The 19,703-nt window shown below is 57.4% G+C and overlaps 6 protein-coding genes and 1 non-coding gene across 7 annotated transcripts; 5 read left to right on the forward strand and 2 right to left on the reverse strand.

The window, feature by feature from the left end:
* The first annotated feature begins 224 nt into the window (after nucleotides 1-224).
* Nucleotides 225-840, forward strand: FA10DRAFT_5918 (hypothetical protein). Its single transcript, XM_025525589.1, has one exon. It carries the CDS (start codon nucleotides 480-482, stop codon nucleotides 801-803), a length of 324 nt encoding a protein of 107 aa, XP_025379989.1. The 5' UTR covers nucleotides 225-479; the 3' UTR covers nucleotides 804-840.
* Nucleotides 841-2,555: 1,715 nt separating this feature from the next.
* On the forward strand, nucleotides 2,556-3,805 carry FA10DRAFT_263544 (putative ubiquitin-conjugating enzyme E2). Its single transcript, XM_025520261.1, has 5 exons — nucleotides 2,556-2,856; nucleotides 2,929-3,024; nucleotides 3,108-3,344; nucleotides 3,417-3,494; nucleotides 3,564-3,805. Exons 1-5 carry the CDS (start codon nucleotides 2,766-2,768, stop codon nucleotides 3,593-3,595), a joined length of 534 nt encoding a protein of 177 aa, XP_025379990.1. The 5' UTR covers nucleotides 2,556-2,765; the 3' UTR covers nucleotides 3,596-3,805.
* On the reverse strand, nucleotides 3,754-6,821 carry FA10DRAFT_263545 (bifunctional 6-phosphofructo-2-kinase/fructose-2,6-bisphosphate 2-phosphatase). The gene is made up of 5 exons (XM_025520262.1): nucleotides 5,888-6,821; nucleotides 5,302-5,405; nucleotides 4,127-5,239; nucleotides 3,880-4,048; nucleotides 3,754-3,811 (listed from the first exon to the last, which is right to left on the reverse strand). The coding sequence occupies exons 1-5, from the start codon at nucleotides 6,681-6,683 to the stop codon at nucleotides 3,789-3,791; spliced, it is 2,205 nt and encodes a 734-aa protein (XP_025379991.1). The 5' UTR covers nucleotides 6,684-6,821; the 3' UTR covers nucleotides 3,754-3,788.
* Nucleotides 6,822-7,028: 207 nt separating this feature from the next.
* FA10DRAFT_t1 lies at nucleotides 7,029-7,121 on the forward strand. The gene has a single exon. It is a non-coding gene; the product is annotated as a tRNA-Leu (tRNA).
* Nucleotides 7,122-7,419: 298 nt separating this feature from the next.
* Nucleotides 7,420-13,491, forward strand: FA10DRAFT_276800 (hypothetical protein). The gene is made up of 3 exons (XM_025523338.1): nucleotides 7,420-7,537; nucleotides 7,636-11,856; nucleotides 11,917-13,491. Exons 2-3 carry the CDS (start codon nucleotides 7,711-7,713, stop codon nucleotides 13,357-13,359), a joined length of 5,589 nt encoding a protein of 1,862 aa, XP_025379992.1. The 5' UTR covers nucleotides 7,420-7,537; nucleotides 7,636-7,710; the 3' UTR covers nucleotides 13,360-13,491.
* A 1,104-nt stretch (nucleotides 13,492-14,595) lies between these two features.
* Nucleotides 14,596-17,288, forward strand: FA10DRAFT_235960 (general substrate transporter). The gene is made up of 4 exons (XM_025519054.1): nucleotides 14,596-15,030; nucleotides 15,112-15,284; nucleotides 15,356-15,688; nucleotides 15,759-17,288. The coding sequence occupies exons 1-4, from the start codon at nucleotides 14,946-14,948 to the stop codon at nucleotides 16,998-17,000; spliced, it is 1,833 nt and encodes a 610-aa protein (XP_025379993.1). The 5' UTR covers nucleotides 14,596-14,945; the 3' UTR covers nucleotides 17,001-17,288.
* FA10DRAFT_263548 (iron hydrogenase) lies at nucleotides 17,280-19,582 on the reverse strand. Its single transcript, XM_025520263.1, has one exon. It carries the CDS (start codon nucleotides 19,561-19,563, stop codon nucleotides 17,365-17,367), a length of 2,199 nt encoding a protein of 732 aa, XP_025379994.1. The 5' UTR covers nucleotides 19,564-19,582; the 3' UTR covers nucleotides 17,280-17,364.
* Nucleotides 19,583-19,703: the final 121 nt, after the last annotated feature.

Consider the following 19,703-nt stretch of genomic DNA (forward strand, 5'->3'; position numbering starts at 1 on the left):
AATCCGCCTCGAGAACGAAATGAGAATCGTGAGGAGGAGAAAGAGGAGCGAGGGGAGGGTCTAGCGGCCTCCGAGATCGACGATGACGCCTGAGCCAATCAACAAGTCGGAAATGTTGCTGTGGTTAAACGAAGTGATGTTTACGCAGAGGCTGAAAGTGAGAAAAGGGGGGCAGCAGGTAGGGAAGATTAGAGGGAGAGAGAGAGAGAGAGAGACGGCGTCGGGCGGTGGATTGGATCACGGATGAGAAGCCGACGACTCGAGGGCAGCAATGCTTGGCTGAGCTGATGGCGGGCGGCAATGTCACGTCGGACTTTAGACAGTTTGCGCAGCCTCGCGGCCTCGCACCAAACACAGGCCCAAGCTGAGGAACGAAAGCGTCCTAGTCTGTGGGCCTGAACCAAACAGTGGTCAGGCAACCTCTTGTGCAACCGGAAACCAGATTATGCCGGCCAGACGCGACCGACGGCGGAGCGGAGATGCCGAAAGTAAATAGCAGCAGCAAGGTGTCGACTCCCCACCTTCGAGTGAGAGAGGCGAAGAGTATTGTGTGGCAGCCCTCCTGCCTGCTTGCTTGCTTGCCTGCTTGCAGGGGTCGGCGCTGTGACTGGCTAGTTGGCTTTGATAGGTCGTCCAGCCGAGGAGATCGTATACTCGAGTCCAAACACCGCTCGTGGTCGCACCGACAAAATACAATCCAAAAAAGGCCGAAGACTGGGTGTCCAGAGGTATCAAAGGAAGACAGAAGGCGTGCGGGCCGGACCACGAGGAGGGCAGAGACGAAGACAAGCCAGGAAATGTAGAAGAGGAAGAGTGCTTGAAGGCGTAGTCGACGAGAAGGAGCTGAGTTGAGCTGTTCTACGACTTAGTAGTAGTCGTCACGCTTGCTCAATTGCTGGGCTGGTGGGCTGGGCTGGGGCTGGGCTGGGCTTAGCAGGCGCGGGCTCCTTGGCTGTCAGGCCAGGCCCAGAGAAGTGGAAAAATTTGATTTCTTTTGTTGCCTCACGCAAATTACTTTTAAAAATTGTAGAGGAGAGGGGCTCGACCGACAAGCCCATTGTAATCGAATTGGTAGATCCAGGACCGGCGCACGCGATTGCGACCCACTCGGGGCCCCTTGCTTTCTTTTGGCGCCTGTGCTATCACGATAAGATCACATCTTGACAGCACGCAACTTCATCTTCCGCCCACGTCCATGCATTGGACTTCAGCTGCTCTTGGTCTCGTCTCTCCAAGCTGGTCTGTACCTGGTGAAGCGTGGGACAGGCGGAATGGCATATTGCGACTGTATTTCCTTCATCGTACTCCGTGACGGGTGCTGCACGATTGTGATTACTGACCTGTATTCTTCGTGCCCAAGGCAATGACGGACCTTGACCCGTCGTCGTCTTCACAAGAGTCAAGTTTTGCTGTAGTGACAATAGTCCGCTATCTCTGAAAGGCGTGCGCGCGCTGTTCTTCGCATCATGTAGGGTCGGTATGTGTTGACGAGCCAAGATAGCATTGTTGCACGGCGGGCGCCAAGCTACCCACAGAGTTCGCTCTGGGTAGAAAAATGGCAGTGTGAATCCGGAGTGGTCAGGGCATCCAGAGATAGGGGAAATGTGTCCAAAGCAGCAGCCTTGCGGTGCACAGAGGAGGCTTGGACTGAGGCGAGGAGAACTCGCCGTGTCCCACATCCTGTCGGATTCATATGTGCGGCCATACCTGATTGTCCAGTGCGCAACAAAGATAACCAGATCTCAGATATAAGAGACGGTGTTTCTTCAGCGTCTTGCCCTCTTCCTCACCTTCTCGCAGCCAACGAAGAGCCGCCTGCGTCGAAGAAGCCTCGTCGAAGAATCCTCACCGCAACATCCGAGCCAACGCACAAGCAGATAGATATAGCCGATCTCACCCGAGACAGGATACAACCTCTAGCCGTCGATATGGAATACGTGAGCCAGAGCGACTCACTGAACAGGTCTTTCGATGCTGTGAAGTGCTGAATGTGCCCAGCAGCAGAAACTGAAGACCGGTAGCAGTGCGCACTTGATCCTGTGGAAGGCCAAGGTGAGAAGAAGACTACCGTCGTGAGGCCAATTGCTGAATTATCATTGCGCTCGCATTGCAGGACCACGAACTCGACGGAAAACAAGACGGTAGTGAAACGTCACAGGAAAACAATGGCTGCTCTTGCAGCCCTTGCAAGTGCGCAAGCTGCAAGTGCTCTTAGACCCTCAAGTCGACGACCAGCTCGAGCGCTTCTTAGCCGTGACACCACCGTTTCATTTCAACATCTTTCATCCTTCTCTCCTCCTCCTATCCCCAAGATGGGTGTGATGTTAGTGTGAATTCTATCACGATCAGCAAGATCAATTGTCGTAGGAGCCTTGACTGCGTCTGATCTTCGTCCACCCCTATGAGCTCTAACGTGTATTCGTCCCAAGTTTGGGCGTCGGTCAATTTGAGATGACGAACGCGTACCCCCGGCCGAAAAAAAAAGATAGAGCAGCGCTAATCACTGAGGCGCCAAGTCGCACTCAACTGACAGAGGTCCGACTATCCACCAGCCACCACCACCTATCGCCCAGCCCTTGCCTCTTCAGCCGTTGCGGCTATCGTCTCGCGCTTCTTCTTCCCGATCTCTCAGCACTGATATCCTGCCACGAGCGCCTTCATCTTGACCCTCTTCGCATCGTACGCAAGCACGCCGCTACCGGAGGCACGTATCTCATTCCGTATCCGTAGCAGCGCGGTTGAGACCCGGCAATACCACCCACAAGATGATCAAGATCTGGTCGCTGAAAAAGGACGAGGAGACGGCCAAGAAGCGAAAGCCAAAGACAAGCCCGGCGCAGCTGAGGGTACAGAAAGGTGAGCAACCTTGTCCAGCAGCCGCCCCCTTCTCTCATGCTTGTCTCACTGACCTGCTCCTATGCGCGGCAGACCTTACGGAGCTGGAGCTGCCCAGCACGATGAAGACGGAGTTTGCGAATCCAGATGACGTGCTCAACTTCACATTGACGATTGAGCCAGACGAAGGTGAGCTTCTGGGCTTCTCTATCTTTACGTTACTCCCTCGAGTCAGGCAGCTCACCGGGTATGAAACTGGCATGTGCACGCAGGGATGTACAAGACGGGCTCCTTCCACTTTACGTTTGCCATCAACAACAACTACCCCCACGACCCGCCCAAGGTCAAGTGCACCCAGAAGATCTACCATCCCAACCTGGACCATGACGGTAACGTCTGCCTCAACATCCTGCGCGAGGACTGGAAACCGGTCCTCAACCTCAACTCTGTCATGGTCGGCCTGCAATACCTCTTTCTCGAGCCAAATGCCGATGACCCGCTGAACAAGGGTGAGCTGTTCTGGAAGACGTTGGAGAAGCTGCTCTTCAGATGGAGCGACTGACGGGTTCGATGCTTTGTAGAGGCGGCCGAGGATTTGCGAAGAGACAGGCCAGGGTTTGCGAGCAACGTCAGGCGAAGCTTGGGCGGAGGAAGCGTCAGTGAGTAGGAAACACCCTTCCTCCATCTGAAAGGAACAGGAACACTGACCGACAGCTACCACTCGACAGAGGGCGTTCAATACGACAGGGTCACGAAATAGAAGGCCCTACTTCATCCCAAGCATCGCACGAGACATTCACGCATATAGACCTGACTTGAATTTGCCCGCCCCACACTGACAAGCTCCTGGCCATCTCTCCTGCACTGGCACCCGAAAGAGAGGCGCCACCTTTCCTGAACATGCAACAGCACACATTTGCCTGATGGTAAAATGTCATTGACCCAAAGCCTATCTACTCTGGCCTCTGAGCGTCGGCTGGAGAAAGTGAAAGGGCAGCCGAATCAGCGGCATGATAAGATCTCACGCGAAGCGCAAAGACTTACGATCCAGCTGCGAGGGCGGCTTGGAGGTTGCGGCCTCCTCCATGGGGTCCAGAGCAGGGCTCGGCGGCTGGGAGATTTTTTCCCGGGGAGCCGGCTTGTCCCTGTGGGTGTTGACCGCCTCGATGGGCGCCTTGAAGCGCCTCTCACGCGTCCCGAATGCTGCCGGCGTCTGATCGAGAGTGGGAGAGAGCAGAAGTGGAATTCCATGAGCAGAGCAGGAGAAGGGGGTTAGGAACACACAACTCACGAGCTCCAAGAGCGTGTGCAGCGGAATCTTGATGTACGGCAAGTCGTCCTGGCCCAGGGCATGGAAGTAGGCGTAGAGGGCCCTCAGGATGGCCTGGTGACCAATGATGAGAATGTTCTCCTGCCGTTCGAGCTCCATGATGATGGGCTCGAGCCTGACGACGACGTCGCGGTACGACTCGCCGCCCCTGTACCTGTAGTTGAACTTGTCCTCATCTCTTGAGGCATAGTCTTCGGGGTAAAATCGTTCGATCTCCTCGTACGTCATTGCGTCGCATACACCAGCGTCGAGCTCATCGAGCGACTTCCAGGCTAGCTTGGGGTAGGGCAGAAACGAAGCCGTCTGGCCCGTTCGTTTCAGAGTAGAGTGCCACACCGTCAGCGGGGCATCGCCCACGGCATCCTTGACCAGCTGAGGCAAGGCCTTCGCATAGGCCCAGCCGCGCTCGGACAGGTCCGAGTCACCTCCAATTTTGCCCTCGACGTTGTACTGCGACTCGCCGTGCCGTGAGAAAAAGATGTTGCGTGGAGTGAGGTGCAAGTTCATGAGGTAGAATGCGATTCTCGACTCGAGGTAGCCATGGATCTCATTGACGACGACGCTACGGCCTACGTCGGTAATCTTGCAGTAGCTCAGGTCCTTTTCGTCGCCATGCGCGTCGACAGACTCGTATGTCTCCTCGTAGTGCTTGATGCGCTTGAGAAAGTCCTCCTTTGCGGCCTCGGGCGACATTCCGGCATAGTCTGGGTCGCCAGACGAGACCTTGACGGCAATGTTGGCGGCAATGACCTGCGGGTCCGTGCACAGACTCTCGAGGAAGATGAGCTTGAGGTCAGGCTCCTTTGCGATCCTCTGCGCAATGGCCGCCCTCCGCTTTCGCGAACTATTGGTGGCGTCGTGAATGCCCACATTACCACCCCTTTTGAGCCAGCCGATGAGCTGCTCGAGGCACTCCTCGGCCATCTGCGTTCTCAGCTTGAACGCTGCCGGGTTGTGGGGATCGAAAAAGGTGGCTGTGTGGTCCTCCTTTTGGCCTGACTCCTTGAGCTTGGCCTTGGCAAGCGCCCGCCGCAGTTGGCCGACGTTGAAGACCTTGACATCGTACTCGAGCCACTGTTGAAGGTCAGAAAAAGCAGTCTCAAAGCATGGGAAAAAGGACCAGGAAGCGCACGCACCCTCAGATAACGCATCAGCTTGTTGCTCAGGTAGCTCTTTCCTCGCGCAGGCAGGCCAACCATGGCGACGACAATCTTTTCGCCGCTGTAGTCGGGCTTGGCGCCTAATTCGCCCCCATCGCCCGAGAGCGTGTTTGTGCGCGAATGCAAGCGCGCCGTCGATGCAGGTGAGGCATTTCGGGAGCGAGACGAGGCAGCCAGTCGGGCGGCGCGTGAAAGGGAGCGAGGCAGTGGATTGAATGGTGGCGCACAGGGATCGGAATGAGGCGTATTCGATGAGGCGAAGGAGGCATCCGTGGGCGAGACGATGGGAGTGGACATAGTAAGAGGTGGCGACAGATTGTCAGTTGTCAAAGCCAATGCAAGCAAGCACTCATATCCACGTCCCACGTCCGGAGGCCGAAGAAGAACGAAGGTGGAAAGCAGCGCAGATTAATTTTAAGCGGCACCAATCCAAGCCATAGCCGGATGGGAGAGGGCGGGGAGATAAGGATCCCATTCTCCCTTACCCTTCGTCCGTTTGAGAAAAAAAGAAGAGAACAAGAGAAGAAGAAAAAGAAAAGAAAGGCAGCAAAGAGAGACTCACCAGTGGAGCCCAAGTTGGGCGCATTGCTCGGCGTGACGGACTGGCTGGCTCCCCCCTCTCCAACATGGGGCGCGTCCTTGAGAATATGTCCTTCATTGCCTCCTTCTTCGCCCGGTGTGCCTGGCTGGGAGCCGCCGCGGCTTCCCCTGGTGCTCTCGCTCAGCTCGCTCCAGCCCGGTCCCGCTGCCCGGCTCAAGCTTGATGAGACGAGCTCGGGGTGGTCCCGGAGAAGAGCCTGGAGGCCCTCGGACGACGAGGCGAGGTTGGACGAAGCGACGGCCTGGTCGAACATGTCCTTTTGCGTCGATGTCGGCTGCGGCACGGGCCGCGTCTGGCCGCCGTGAGACATGTGTCGGCCGGCCTGAGCAAAAGTGGGAGGAGATGAGGTGACGGAAGAATTGGAAAGGCGCGAAGAGCGAGAAGAGTGGAGCGACGAAGAGCGCGCGAGCCGGCCGCTCTCCGAAGAAGGCGAGATCGTCCCTGCAGAGGGTGGAACTACTGTTGCTCCGCGGCTTGAGCTGACAGTGGCAGTCGCAGTGGTGGACACGGTGCCCGGCAATGTGCTCGACGTGGCCGAGAAAGCGGCGTTGCTTGTCAAAGGAGAAGACGAAGGTGGTAGGCGGGTGAGGGGAACCAGGGGAGAGTTGCCCGCCCGGTTTCTCTGCTGCTGCGAATCTATCGACGAAGCTCGCTTGGCTGTTGGAGTTCCATCGCGGCTGCCCGGCTTCGAGGAGCTGGTCGTCGTCGTCGATGGTATGGGCGGAGACTGGGTGTTTTGCCTTTGTTGCTCCGACATGGCTGTCGATGTCCGACTGCGCCCGGCTGGCGTCGATTTAGTTTGCTGACTGGGCAATGAATTGAGTTCAAAGACGAGCCGACCAATAAGCGTGGGGGAGGAAGTGGGGTCGTCCTAGCGGACTTGAAGGAAGCAAGGATAGAGAGGAAGTTCAGATCGGAGAGTGACCGGAGCTGGTGTGCCTAGGGTCTTGTCCATGCAGGCCCCAACGTAATACTGTCGATAGCTCGATCTATTATTGCAACGCGTGTGGCTCCAGCAAGGATAAGGGCGCGAGTTGCTTGTGCATTGACTCGAATGTAGAGGGGTCATATTTGCACTAATCATCCTGACTATTATCTATTAGGCGAGATGGTCGAGCGGTCTAAGACGCAAGTTTAAGGAATCCCTTATAACTACTTGTCCTCCGGGGCGTGGGTTCGAATCCCACTCTCGTCACAATCTCTTTTTTTTTCTTCTATATTTTGCTCTGCTTCGGGTCATCAATATTGACTGTTGGGAATCACACCAGAGCAGCTCAGAGCTTCACTTTCATGTCATTAGGCTGATTGTGCTCCCTCAAGAAAGCTGAGAGAAGAGTTGAACGAGAGAAAGAGAAGAGGAAGAGACAGCCGATGCAATCAGCGAAGGGCAGGCCCGAGCCCTTGTCATGGGCTGGAGGAAATAAATAATAAGAAGACAAAAAAAAATAAAAAAGAGAGGGGAGGGGTAAAAGATAGAAAAAGCGCACCCACCGCTTTCGACACCTAGCGAGATCACCAATCACGAGGCTTACAGCTTCGCGACGTCTGGCTCGAATCTTCCAGCCTCACGCTGACGGGGTGGTGCGAAGGCACTCTGGAGCAGGCCAAGGTGTGAGTGTGCTTGCTTGGGTATTGCAACAGGTCTGCATTCCCCCCCCCAGACCGAATGGTGCGCGTCGTCTGATATGCTGACAATATCTGATCGCAAGACTGAACACCGCATTGCGCCCCAGCTCTGGGCAGGGCCAACGGGCGTGTAAGCGATCGACGAGCGCAACCTGAGGATGGAGACGGAGCCTAGGACAGGCGATGAGTCTCCACCGGTCAATGGCGCTCTGCCAACTCCATTGAATGGTGCCACTGGCCAGGAGCGGCGAGAAGATGCCACCGGTGCGGCGGTGGGGCCGCCACCGAACGGATTAGAGGCAGCAGCGGACGGCAGTGGAGGGGAGGATGCGGGCTTGACGGCGGAGGATGTCGCGACGCAAGCACAAGTCAGCCAAGGTTCTGCGACAGCACCGGATGACGTCAAGGCAGAGGAGCAAAGTGCTGCGGACGACGCTGGCGAGAGATCAGTAGCAGCCGAAAGCGCCACCGTCGAGCCCACAGCCAATGGGGCGATAGCAACGGCCGATTCGGCAGGGACAGAAGCAGAAGCTGGAACAGAGACAGGGGCAGCCGTTGCAGCAGCAGAAGCGTCTTCAGGCTCTGCTGCTTCACCCTCATCCTCGACTCCAACAACACTTGCTGGTACGGCACTTCACCCAATGCAGAAGAAGTTCACATCGCTCAATGTGAACAAGAAATTTCTGGAGAAGGCCAGCCCGACGTTGCCAGCGGCGGCTGCGCTGCCGAGCAAGCAAGCCGTGTCGTCTCCGCAGCCTCCTAGCCGTCTGTCTGCCATCTCGAGCGCCTCGAGGCTCACCTCGGCGAAGCTTTCGAGTGGGGCCAAAGCCCAGCCTGCTGGGTGGGGCGTCCTATCGTCTGCATCCCAAGGTGCTGCAGAGCCCGGCGGCTCGCCTTTACCTGCTCAGGCGGCCTCTGGGAGCGTGTCCAGCCCAGCAGTGCCAGCCGGCGTTGCTGCAACGAAGAATGCACCGGGAGCGGCTCCGTCACCAAAGCTTGTCACGGCGCTAGCGGGAAGCTCTGCAAACCGATCGACGTCGCCGCGAGGGGCCGAGGGTAGTCGAGGAAGCCCCAGCCTTCGCAATGCAGCCTTGACATCGACGAATCGGTCGACCAGTCCCGCCACAGGGTCCTCATCGGGCCCAAGCCTGGCACCCTGGGCGAAGATCAAGCTCGACGCGGCAGGAGCCACCAGCGCTGCACCGAGCAGGCCAGGTCAGAGGTCGAGCTTGGTCTCTGACTTCCCCACAGCGGCCGAGGCTGCGAGGCAAAAGCAAGAGGCGGAAAGGCGAGAAAAGGCGCAGGCGGCAGAGGCGGCTGCCAAGGCAGAGGCAGCGTTGCAGCAGCTTGAGCGCTTCCGTGGTACCTCGCTGGGGGCTGGCAACCATTGGGACGAGATGGACGACGATGCGCTCGACGATGTGGTCCAGTTTGGGGATGGCACACAGTACAAAGTCCCGCTTCGATCAGAGAGGGAAGAGGAGGAGAGCAGGGCAAGGGGCGACGACGAGGAAGAGGAAGAGGAACCTACAGGCCCTGTCAGCAAGGAGGAGCGCTTCAAAGACGTCAGCCATGACCGCAGCTGGCCTCCTAGAGCGCCGGCTCCGCACAGCGGGCCCAGTGAGGTGGCTGCTCGGCCACAACTTCAAGCTCGGACATCATCGCATGGCAATGCCGCCGAGGCGGGAGCTCATGCGCGGTCGCTCTTCAATGCACGGTCCAACAAGCTCGAGACGATGGCAATCCGAAGCGGCGAAGGTGTCTCACTTGATCCCTTATCGCCTGTTGAACGGGGAAGCTCCTTCCATTCGATGCACAGGGATCGGGAGATGCGCCCGCCTCATCGCCGGGAGCACCAGGAAGTTCCGACATCAGCCTCGACCGCACCCGTGCGAGCCTGGGGTCCGCTGGCACAGAGGCAAGCTTCTCTTAATCCAGACGCGCCAAAGCCGGTGGCTTCAGCAGCAGCAGCAGCTGCTGCTACCGTATCCCCTCCCGCATCCACGGCTGCTTCGAGCATACAATCGCCTCCGCAGCAACCAGCCAAGGCCGTCAGCATCGCAACTGCAGCACCGGCGCAAGCTTCTGCTGTCAAATCGCCCACCTTTGCACCTTTTGCAGCGCGTAAGGGGAGCGTCACGGAGCGACCATCGCCCTTTGTACCTCCGAAAGTCGAGCAACCAAGTGCTCCAGAGGATCGGGGAGCTTACGATTTCCCCCCGGCTAGGGCACCGAGGATCCCTCGGGCGGAACCTAATGTGCCGAGGCCATCGCCGTACGGAGCTGCCGCTCAAGCGCCTCGGTCAGACGCACAGATCAAGTCGCCTACTGCTGCTGCTGCTGCTGCTGCAGGAGCGCCTGCACCAACTGCCAACCAACGGGAAGAGATGCTCTCGGCTGCTGAGCGAGCGCGCAAGCGAAGAATGGAAGAGGAAGAGGAACGAGCAAAAGAAAAGGAGAGAGCGCGGGCAAAGGCAGCTGCTATCGAAGAAAAGATGCGAAAGGCAAAGGAAGAGGAAGAAGCCAAGAAGCGTCAAGCGGCGGCAGAGGCAGCAGTACGGGATGAGGAACGGCGGCAGAGGCAACGCCAGGAGGAAGAACGGCGCGCCGAAAGGCAGAAAAGACAGCGAGAGCAGGCAGAGTCAGCGACTGGCCGGGGTGGCAGCGGGCCGAAAGCGGGCAACGAGACAGAACAATGGCGGGGCAGATCCTCGAGGGATGGACCCCTCGATGCAGCCGCCGTTCCAAAGAGGCTGTCGCGAGCCGGGCCAGGACCTTCAGAGTCGCCTCTTAATGACCTTGCCTCGCGCACAAATGCCAGTAGACCTTCACCAAAGGCTCAGGAAGCTGCACCGGCACTCTTGTCCCCTGGCGATGAAGCAGTCTCCTGGCGCAGGTCTTTGCCCAATCAGAACTTATCAGCAGCACCTGGCTCAATTCCTCGGTCGCCTTCCGCTGTCGATCCGTCCCAGAGGCCCGGCCAAGTCACGGACCAGACGGGAAGAGCTGATCCTACCCCAAAGACGCTCTTGCAACGCCCGGACCGAGCTTCGACGCACCAATCGCCGAATCAGCAGCGCTCTCCTTTCGCTGCCTCTGGTCCCATGGAAGGCTTGGACGCTGTCATCACCCGAATTAAGGAAAACACGGCGCCTCCTACTGGTCCAAAGGCGGATTTGGGCCCCAATGTACCGACCGGGCCGAGGGCAACTGCTTCAGTCCGCCCTCCTCCCCAACAGCAAGCTGTTGGCGCACGGGGACCTGGCAGAGGCGCACGGGTTGAGATTGTGGCGCCCACCGATGCAGGACACCAAGCTGCTCAGGCGAGAGAGAGGGAAGCCCGCTTGCAACAGGGCAGCATCACCACGCCCGTCAGCGTTCTCAAGCCGGCATCTTCGAGGCCTGCACTCCCTCCGCAGAAACCAGAGCCAGAAGTGACGCGAACAGAGGTGCCGATGGACCCGCCTCCGGTGTGGAATCGATTCAAGGTCGGCGTCAAGCCTTCTTTGCCTTCGAAGCGGCTCAACAAGGGCCAGCTCAAGGCGCAGGCCCAACGTGTCGCCGCATACAAAACGGACGCCACCGCGCACAATGTCTATCCGCTGACTTGGGAACCACCGATCCCAACATTGTCGACACGAACCTTGTCTCGCGACGACCAATTCTTCCCCAAAAAGTACCGAAGAGGCATCGTCATTGCCAATGTCAGCGTTCCCACGGAGACTTTGGTGTCTGTCTCACCCTCCAAGCGTGGACGCAATGTAGCTCCAGAAAGACAAGAGCCCGTCCCGCCTGCCGTGCCGGCAATTGAGACGGCATCGAGTGATGCCGCGAAGCTGGATAAGTCCCCTGTCGTTGTCAAGATGCCAAAGTCGAGCAGCAACCGACGTCAGCAGCAGTCGCCACAAGATTCGCGACCTTCGGACCAGGCACACTGGCGTGCCAATGCAGCCCCGTTGGTGCCCAAACAGCAGCCTGATTCTGCGACCACGATGGCCATCCCAGCCATTTCGCCGCCTACGGCTCCCGCCTCGATGCGAGGACAGACGATCAGCGAGACCGGGTCTTCAACGATGGTCAACTTGCCTCAAACGCACTCGGCTTCCCTCCTTGCAGAAACGACCAAGGGACGACGAGACTCCAACAGTGGCGTCGCCTTTCATCCTTCGGTCGTTGCTCGAGACAGCTCGACCCCCTCGCCAGTCAGCTTCATGGTCAACAGCGAGCTCGAGACGCCAGGTAAGAAGCGTGCCGATGGATTCAGTCTCCCAGCACGCGTCAGCCCCAGCTCAGCTCAGTCAAAGGTAAGCCCTTATGTGTCTTTCTCCTCTTTTTCGGCTCCAAAGCTGACACGGGTACAAAAGACGCCCGCGCTTCCATCACCTGGCAACGTGAGCGCAGCGTCGACGTGGGGCCAAGGATCGCTTACGTTCCCCGTGATGGAGCCCTCGCCGTCGAATGCGCCAGACCGGGACCACATCAAGAATGTCTGGTCGCTGACCAACGGACAGAGCACTGATGGCGGAAGGCCAACGCAGAATTCGCTCAAGGGAATCGCCGATGATTTCCCCTCGACGATGAGCCTCGACATCCAGGATTTGCGCGCAGAGGAGGGCACGTCCCATCCGTCCTCGGCAGTGTCAGACGTAGGAGCGACGCGTTCCAACAACGGCTTTCCCTCGATGGGCCTGGTCCAACCGAGACACAACGGCTTTGCGTCAATGCATTCCAGTCCGATCCTCGGGTCACCCCTGAGCAACGCACAAGGGCTCGACCGCAGCGAGGAGCCACATAGGCAGAAGCAAGCAAAAGCCCAGTCGTTGCCGTCGAGCCGACACGAGAGCGCAACGCATTCGCCCTCGACGCCCAACATTCACCCGTCGCTTGGTCTTGACGAGAGCCAGCACCAGCCTAGCAAGCATCAAGCTCAGCAGACGACGCAGTATCAGCCACAGCCGCAGCACCAGCATCAGCATCAGCATCAGCATCAGCAGCATCAGCAGCATCAGCAGCAGCAGCAGCAGCAGCACCACCATCAAAGCCAGCACCAGCAGCATCCGCAACAACATCACTACCCTCGCCGGGGCAGCAATGCCGCTGGAGGCGTATTCGCCCAGCAGGAGCGAGGAGGAGCGAGGGCGGCCTTTTCACCGTATGCATATCCCAATACGCTGCAGAACAGCTACGGTGGTCAAGGCAGCTTCGGCAGCGCGATGAACCCAGGCTATGGTGGTAGAGGCCAGTCGGTCCAGTACGGATCGTACGGCAACCGTGTGGCGATGCAACACCAGCAGCAGCAACAGCAAACGCAACAGGCAGCAATGATGGGAGCGGGTGCATTCTCAGGCTACCGCCCGCCCATGGCCGTGTCAGCGTCGAGCGGCTGGCCTCTGGACTCACCTCAAGCCAGCGCTTATGCGACAACGAGCCCGACAGTCTCACCTGCTGGCAGCGGCGGCTATGCGAATGCCGGGTACCCTTTTCACCACCAGCAACAGTACCACCGGCCCGCTAGGTCGCCGATGAACCAGTATGCGGGTGGCAGTGGCGCTTTCTCGTCTTACCGCCCCTCTCACAACCGTGGGACGTCGTCGAGCTTCCAACACCACGGAGCGGGAGGTGCGGGCGCGAACGCCGGAGCAGACTCTGGCCCGACGACTTCAAGTGCAGGAACAGGCACAGGCGCAGGATCAGGAGCGGGGACGGGCGCAGGGTCTCAAAGTGCGACGGGGCTGCATGCACAGGCCAAGCCCTTCCACTACGATCCATATCGTCCCTATGACCCCTCCTCTTCCACTGTCTGGTGAGGGTCGACTACCGTTCTTTCATTTCGACTTCTTTTACCTGTCTTTCTCTTCTATTCTTTTCGGTGTGACGATGTGATAAAATCTTCTCTTTGTCCTTCTCGAAGATGGCTGTCAATTTCATTTCCTGGAGACAATTGCCTCTTTTGCGAATCTTTTGCGAAAGCTTTTTGCTTCCCTTCTCAGGCACCGCTCGGCAACGCTGCAAGCGACAAGTCCAGCCCGACGACTACACAACTGGTGAAGACACTGACTGGGTGGCAACAGGCAGCGAGCTGTGCTTTGTGTTGTTCTCCTTGTCTGATGGGCCACTTTCTTTTCATCGCCTTCCGCTGCCTCGCTACCCCGCTTCTTAAGCTTTCGTCTGAGCCTCGAGAGACAGACTGCTTCTGCGGGGATTGACTACTAATATACCTAGCTTACTTGATTGATTGACTGATTGGTCCACTACTTTGACCCTTGCCTCGCTTGACTGTGCCCGATACCATATTTAAGCATTCAGGACCGCTAGACTGGGGCGGTGAGGCGCTAAAATGCCGACTCTCCTGAGAAGAGAGAGAGTAGGAAAAAAAAAAGAAAAAAAAAGGAGAAAGAGACCGGTGGTACTCCCACGACGACCCCCGGCGGCAGACCAATAAGACGCCGGGATTCTTTTTCTCTCGATCTCTGGCTAGCTTTTCCCATTTGTTTTTTCCCATTTCCTCTCCGTCGCGTCTGTCCGTGTACGCTTGCGCGATGGGGTGCATGCAGGGGTTTTAGGGGACGGAAAATGAGAGAGAAGGAAAAAAAAAAAAAAAGGACGGGAAAAGCACTGTGACGACGCTACTGGTTTCAGAAGAGGCATGAGAGCCTAGCGGCCTTACAACCCTTCCTTGATCTCGCTCCCTCTCTTTTCTCCTATTTTGGACTATTTTTGAAGACCGACCCGCCGTGCGTTCTTTTTTGTCGTTAATACACCGCACCGAACCGCGCTTGCCTCAGGCAAAACTTCGGCAGATTGGGTCGTGCCACGGCACACGCCTCCGTAACAATGAACTACTTACACATACTAACTCCCAGCTCACTCGTCCTGTGCTGGAAGGGTTTTACCTCAAACTAGCTGGGGTTCAATACTATAATGGAGAATAGGAATGAACAACCGCTTTCCTGACCTTGTGGTTTGGCAGGCGGGACAGAGAGCAGGAACGAATGAGTAGTACGTACCTCTGCATTTTTCTCCTGTATTTACGCACTGTTGGTCTTGCACTCTTCTGCTGACCCATCCCGCCAGCCGACAGCCAGAACCCCCGCGCTCCTGTGCTTGGACCCCCTATACCCTATATAAAAGATCCGGGTCCCCACCCTCCTCGCGACCTCCCCCTCAACCACCATAAGACGCGTCGCTATCGGCTCGAGGAACCCTCCGCTGATTGTCCGTCCTTCCATCAAGTCAGAGCCGGGGGAAAGAAGACTCTCTTGCTGAGGAAGTCTCGACGACATCTACGCTCCATCACTACCTACTCAGTCTCGCCTGATCTTGCGATCCAGGTCGATTTACCACTGCTCCTCCTCGCAAACATATCCGACAACAACTACTTCTCGTCGTCATCATGGTCAAGCAAATGCCCGTCCTGACGGGTTATACCATTCGTGGTAGAACCCTTACTTCGCTCATTGCCCTCATCTCTGGTGTCGGTGAGTTCCTTCTTTCTATGCTGCCACAAAATCCCGCCACAATCCATTGACGAGCTGACCTGACGAACCGCACCATGACAGGCTTCCTCCTCTTCGGCTATGACCAGGGTGTCATGTCTGGTCTCTTTAGCGCTGGTCAATTCGCCAACGACTTTCCCAAGTTGGGCGAGGTCCTGCCTTTGGCGCCTGCCGACCCTCACAGCTCGCCAAAGAACCCGGAATTCAACTCCAATGTGCAGGGCGCCGTTACCGCTGTGAGCACTCGACTCAAGCGTCATTGTTGCATTTTTACAGAGATTGACTCTTGCTAAACTCCCTGGCGCAGATCTACGAAATCGGCGCCCTCTTTGGCTCCCTGATCGTTCTTTGGAAGGGTGATGCGATGGGCCGTCGCACGTCAATCGCCATTGGAGCCACGACAATGACTGTTGGTGCCATCATCATGGCTTCCGCCGGTGGCGCCAATTGTGGCGCTGGCTGCAACTCGACTGCATCCAAACTTGGTCAATTTACTGCTGGACGTATCATCACGGGCGTCGGAAACGGCATGAACACTTCGACGATTCCTATGTGGCAGTCTGAGCTCTCGAAGGCGCACAACCGTGGTCTTCTCGTGCTTATCGAGGGTGCTCTCATCTCTGCCGGTATCATGATTGCTGTGAGTTGTCCATTTACTACTATGCGCGCCACACCAAAAAAGCCTTTAGCTCACCCGTTGTCTCTCGCAGTACTGGGTTGATTACGGCTTCTACTGGCTCGACACATCGTCGGTTCAGTGGCGTTTCCCGATTGCGTTCCAATGTGCCTTTGCCATTGTGCTCCTGATCGGCATTCTCTGTCTGCCGGAAAGCCCGCGTTGGCTGGTCAAGAAGGGAGAGAACGAGCAGGCTGCCAAGGTTCTTGCGCAGATCGACAGCACCACGCCCGACGATGTCATGGTCCAGACCACGCTTCGTCAGCTCCAGGAGGCCATTCAGGGAGCCGAAGAGCTTCTTGGTGACTTCAGCTACAAGGAGCTTCTCACCCACGGACGCGAGCAGAACTTCTACCGAACGGCCATTGCCTTCACTGCCCAGGCCTTCCAGCAACTTTCAGGTATCAACCTCATCACGTACTACGCCACGACTGTCTTCTTGTCTATCATTCCCGAGCAAAAGACGGCTCGTTTGTTGACGTGCGGAAACGGAACGGAGTACTTTGCTGCCTCGCTCGTCGCCCTCTTCCTCATCGACACGCTCGGTCGACGCAAGCTCATGCTTTCTACCGCATTCATGATGAGTGTCTCGATGGCTATTCTTGCTGGAACCGTTTCGGCCGTCAATGAGTCGGCGAAACAGGGCATCAGCGGTATTCCCGAGTCATACGCGGCTGCCTTCTTCCTCTACTTCTTCAACACTATGTTCGCATTTGGCTGGCTCGGCATGACGTGGCTCTACCCTCCCGAGATTACGCCCATTCGAATTCGTGCGCCCGCATCGGCTATCGCCACATCATCCAACTGGCTCTTCAACTTCCTCATCGTCATGATCACTCCCCCCGCTTTCGCTTCGATCGAATACAAAACCTACATCATCTTCGCCGTCCTCAACATGTCCTTCATCCCCGTCATCTGGGCCTTCTTCCCCGAGACGAAGCGCCGCAGTCTCGAAGAGATGGACCTCATTTTTGCAGAGGCCCACGACACGGGACGTTTCTTCCGGATGAGCCGACTCATGACTGAGGCTTGCCACCTGTCGCTGACGAAGAAGCACCTCACGTCCGAGGAGCTCGATCTCGAGCTTGTCAAGCGATTCGGCGAGGAGCACCTCCAGCACACGCGAAGCCGGTCGGGCGCCGCCGACGCAGTCAAGGCCGCTCCCGCTGGCGAGAAGGAAGACTTTGCCGAGAAGGCCGCCAGCGCCGAGGTTGACAACTCCCCCAATGGCCGCGACGCCCAATCGTCGAGATCAGGCTCCAACTCGGAGCACTAGAGGGCGGAACATAATATCATCGCAATCTCTCCCGATTGATACCTTCACATTCTTTCGCTCTCTTTTCCTCAATACCCTACCTCTCCCGACTAGGCCCCTCTGCATGCCGCGGGTGACGAAATACGTGCGCATTGGGAAGGGTGAGGCGGGTCTACAAGATGAGCCCTTATTAGATATTCTCCTTTCCTTTGAATAGCGACGCCTACGTCTCTCTTCTCTTGTGCAGCAACTATCTTCCTCTGTGAATGAATCACGCAAATTGAGTCAAATACAACAGCACTCAGGAACAAGTTATTTCATGTGCTCGTGTTCCAGGGGCGTTTGAAGTTATTGACTTGATAGTGCAGCAGATACAAACAGGAAGCTACCACTGGACGGCCAGACCACTGACGGCTTCGTCTTGAACACCGCGGTACTCTGTCCGAAAAAGCTTGTGCCTTTGTTCGTTGCTTTCACCACAGAGATGCTTCCGAACAGCATGCGCGAGTGCGCCTGCTGCTGCCTCTGTGTCAAGACCCTTGCGAGCCTCTGCATTTGTAGTCAGAGCGCCGAGAATTCGCTTGGAGACATCACCACCACCCTCGATGGCTTGAATTCCATGTGGGCTGGCTGCTCCAGAAGATCCCCCTACCGCCGTCCCGCCCCAGTACGCTCGTTCCACACGCTTGACCCAATCCTTGGATGTGCCCTGCCATCCTTGGCTCTGGACCTTGTGCTCCTCAACGTCGTCCACGTCCATTCCTTCGTCGTCTTCTTGTCCAGCTTCTCGTCCATTGCTCGCCCATCCGTTTTGGTAGCCTTCCGGATCGAGCTGGGTTGGAGGTGTGGCAGATTCTACAATGGCCTCCGTCACTTCCGTGGTAATGGTCCTTGCCGTCAAGGAATTGTTGCTCTGCATCTGGTCTTGCCCCTCGATTCCGTTGGCGCCACTTGGCGGGCGAAGCTGACCACCGCCATTGACACATCCTCCAGGGCAGGCCATGACCTCAATGTAGTCATACGGCCTTGCTTCCTCCTCTTCTTCCGGCGACGGTTTCTTGACGATCTCCTGCGCCCTCTGTCCGTTCATCGCCCCGCCTCTTCTCACCATTCCACCTCGTCCCGCAGCGTTCATCCTCATGCCCCTCCCTCTCGCCCCTCGACCGCCAGCCGCCGGACTTTGACGTCCGGCGTCATCGGCAAAAGTTGCGTCGATCCTCGAGGCAGCGGCAGCCTTTTTGCTCTTCAGGCCAGTCTGCTTCTGGACCTTCCTGACGAGGTTCTGAAGGTTGCGAAACCCGTAGCATTGCGCACCCTTGAAGAGAATGTCGCCTACGGCGGCATCTGGGCCAGGTGGTGCACGAAGAATGTACTCGGTGTAGTCTGCCGATCTGATCGTCCTGACAGACAGCTTAGGCAGAGTCGACGTCGAGGACGAAGGAGCAGAAGAGAGATGACTGACCCAGAGCTGCCGCATAAGCTCAAAGAGGTAGGAGCCCGACGAGGAGCCAGGGTGCTGGAGCATGCTCGGGATGGCTCGTGGTTCGACGACACTGCCGGTGTCACATGAAGAGTCCGACGGCGGCGGCGTCATGATCGCATCCTCCTGTCCAACGACCCGATCCTCCCCGTCTATAGGCGCAGTCACGTCGAAGCCATCGTCTCGCATCATCCCATCGAGCTCGCCCGTGGTGATGACGCAATCGACGTCCCTCGTCGATGTGACGTCGTCAAAGAAGTCCTGCCGGGATGCTTCGAGCTTCTTGTCATAGCACGGCATAACGGTGACGTGGTATACGCTTGTTGATTGGTCTTCGTAGAGGTAGCGCTTGGCAAGCAGACCTGCCATCTGCTGTGGCGATCTCGTCTTGCTGATCAGGGGAAGCAGCTCGCCGTGTGTCTTTTCCGCGTAGCAGATCCACCCGGGGCAGGCGCTCGCAAGCATCGGCAGCAGCGGCTCGCTTCTCTCCTCCTTCTTCATCGCCACTGTCCTCTCTTGAAACTCAGTAACGTGCTCTTGCAGCGAGAGATGCCGAGCGAAAGTGGTATCCATGACAACGTCGAAATCAAGCCGGGTGGTCAGGTATCGTTCGATTCGCCTGAGCAGTCTATCGAGCGGGATGAAGCTCTCTCTTCCCAGCGAGTACCGAGCCGAGATGGAGGCGAGCGTCTGCGGAGAGATGGAAGCGACGAGCCGGAGTGCTTTGCCCTCGCTCCGCTTCTCCTGGACCACACGCCTGAGCTCGTCGGTCGACTGCATCCCAATCAGGACGCTCTCGGCGCTCGTCACGCACCCGCTGCAGGCCAGGCAATCGTTGAGGCTGATCTCGGCCGTCTCGAGCTTCGTGCGAGCCCGTGGCTGCTTGTCGCCTGCCAACGTCGAAGCAGTAGCAGCCGCGGGTCTCGACGATGACTCGTAGTAGTCGCCCGATTCGTCAATGGCTATCTCCGTTGACGCGCCAGCGCCTTCGACGGCAGACTCTGGCTGGGGCGCATCTTTGCCCTCGACGGGCTTGATGCATGCTTGCGATGGGCCCAGATAGTCGTTGAGGTCCGTCAACGTCAACGCCCCCGAGAAAGCCATCGTAGCTAGTCTTGGTGGTGGTCGTCTGAGATTGCAAATCAAATTGGCCACCGAGCTTCACAAAATTTTGAAAAATATCTCCGAGATCAACAAACGCGACGACGCCTGACTCCCTCATTCACCAGTGGCCAATCACAGGG

Source organism: Acaromyces ingoldii, assembly GCF_003144295.1.
Source record: "Acaromyces ingoldii strain MCA 4198 unplaced genomic scaffold FA10scaffold_1, whole genome shotgun sequence".
Classification (NCBI taxonomy): domain Eukaryota; kingdom Fungi; phylum Basidiomycota; class Exobasidiomycetes; order Exobasidiales; family Cryptobasidiaceae; genus Acaromyces; species Acaromyces ingoldii.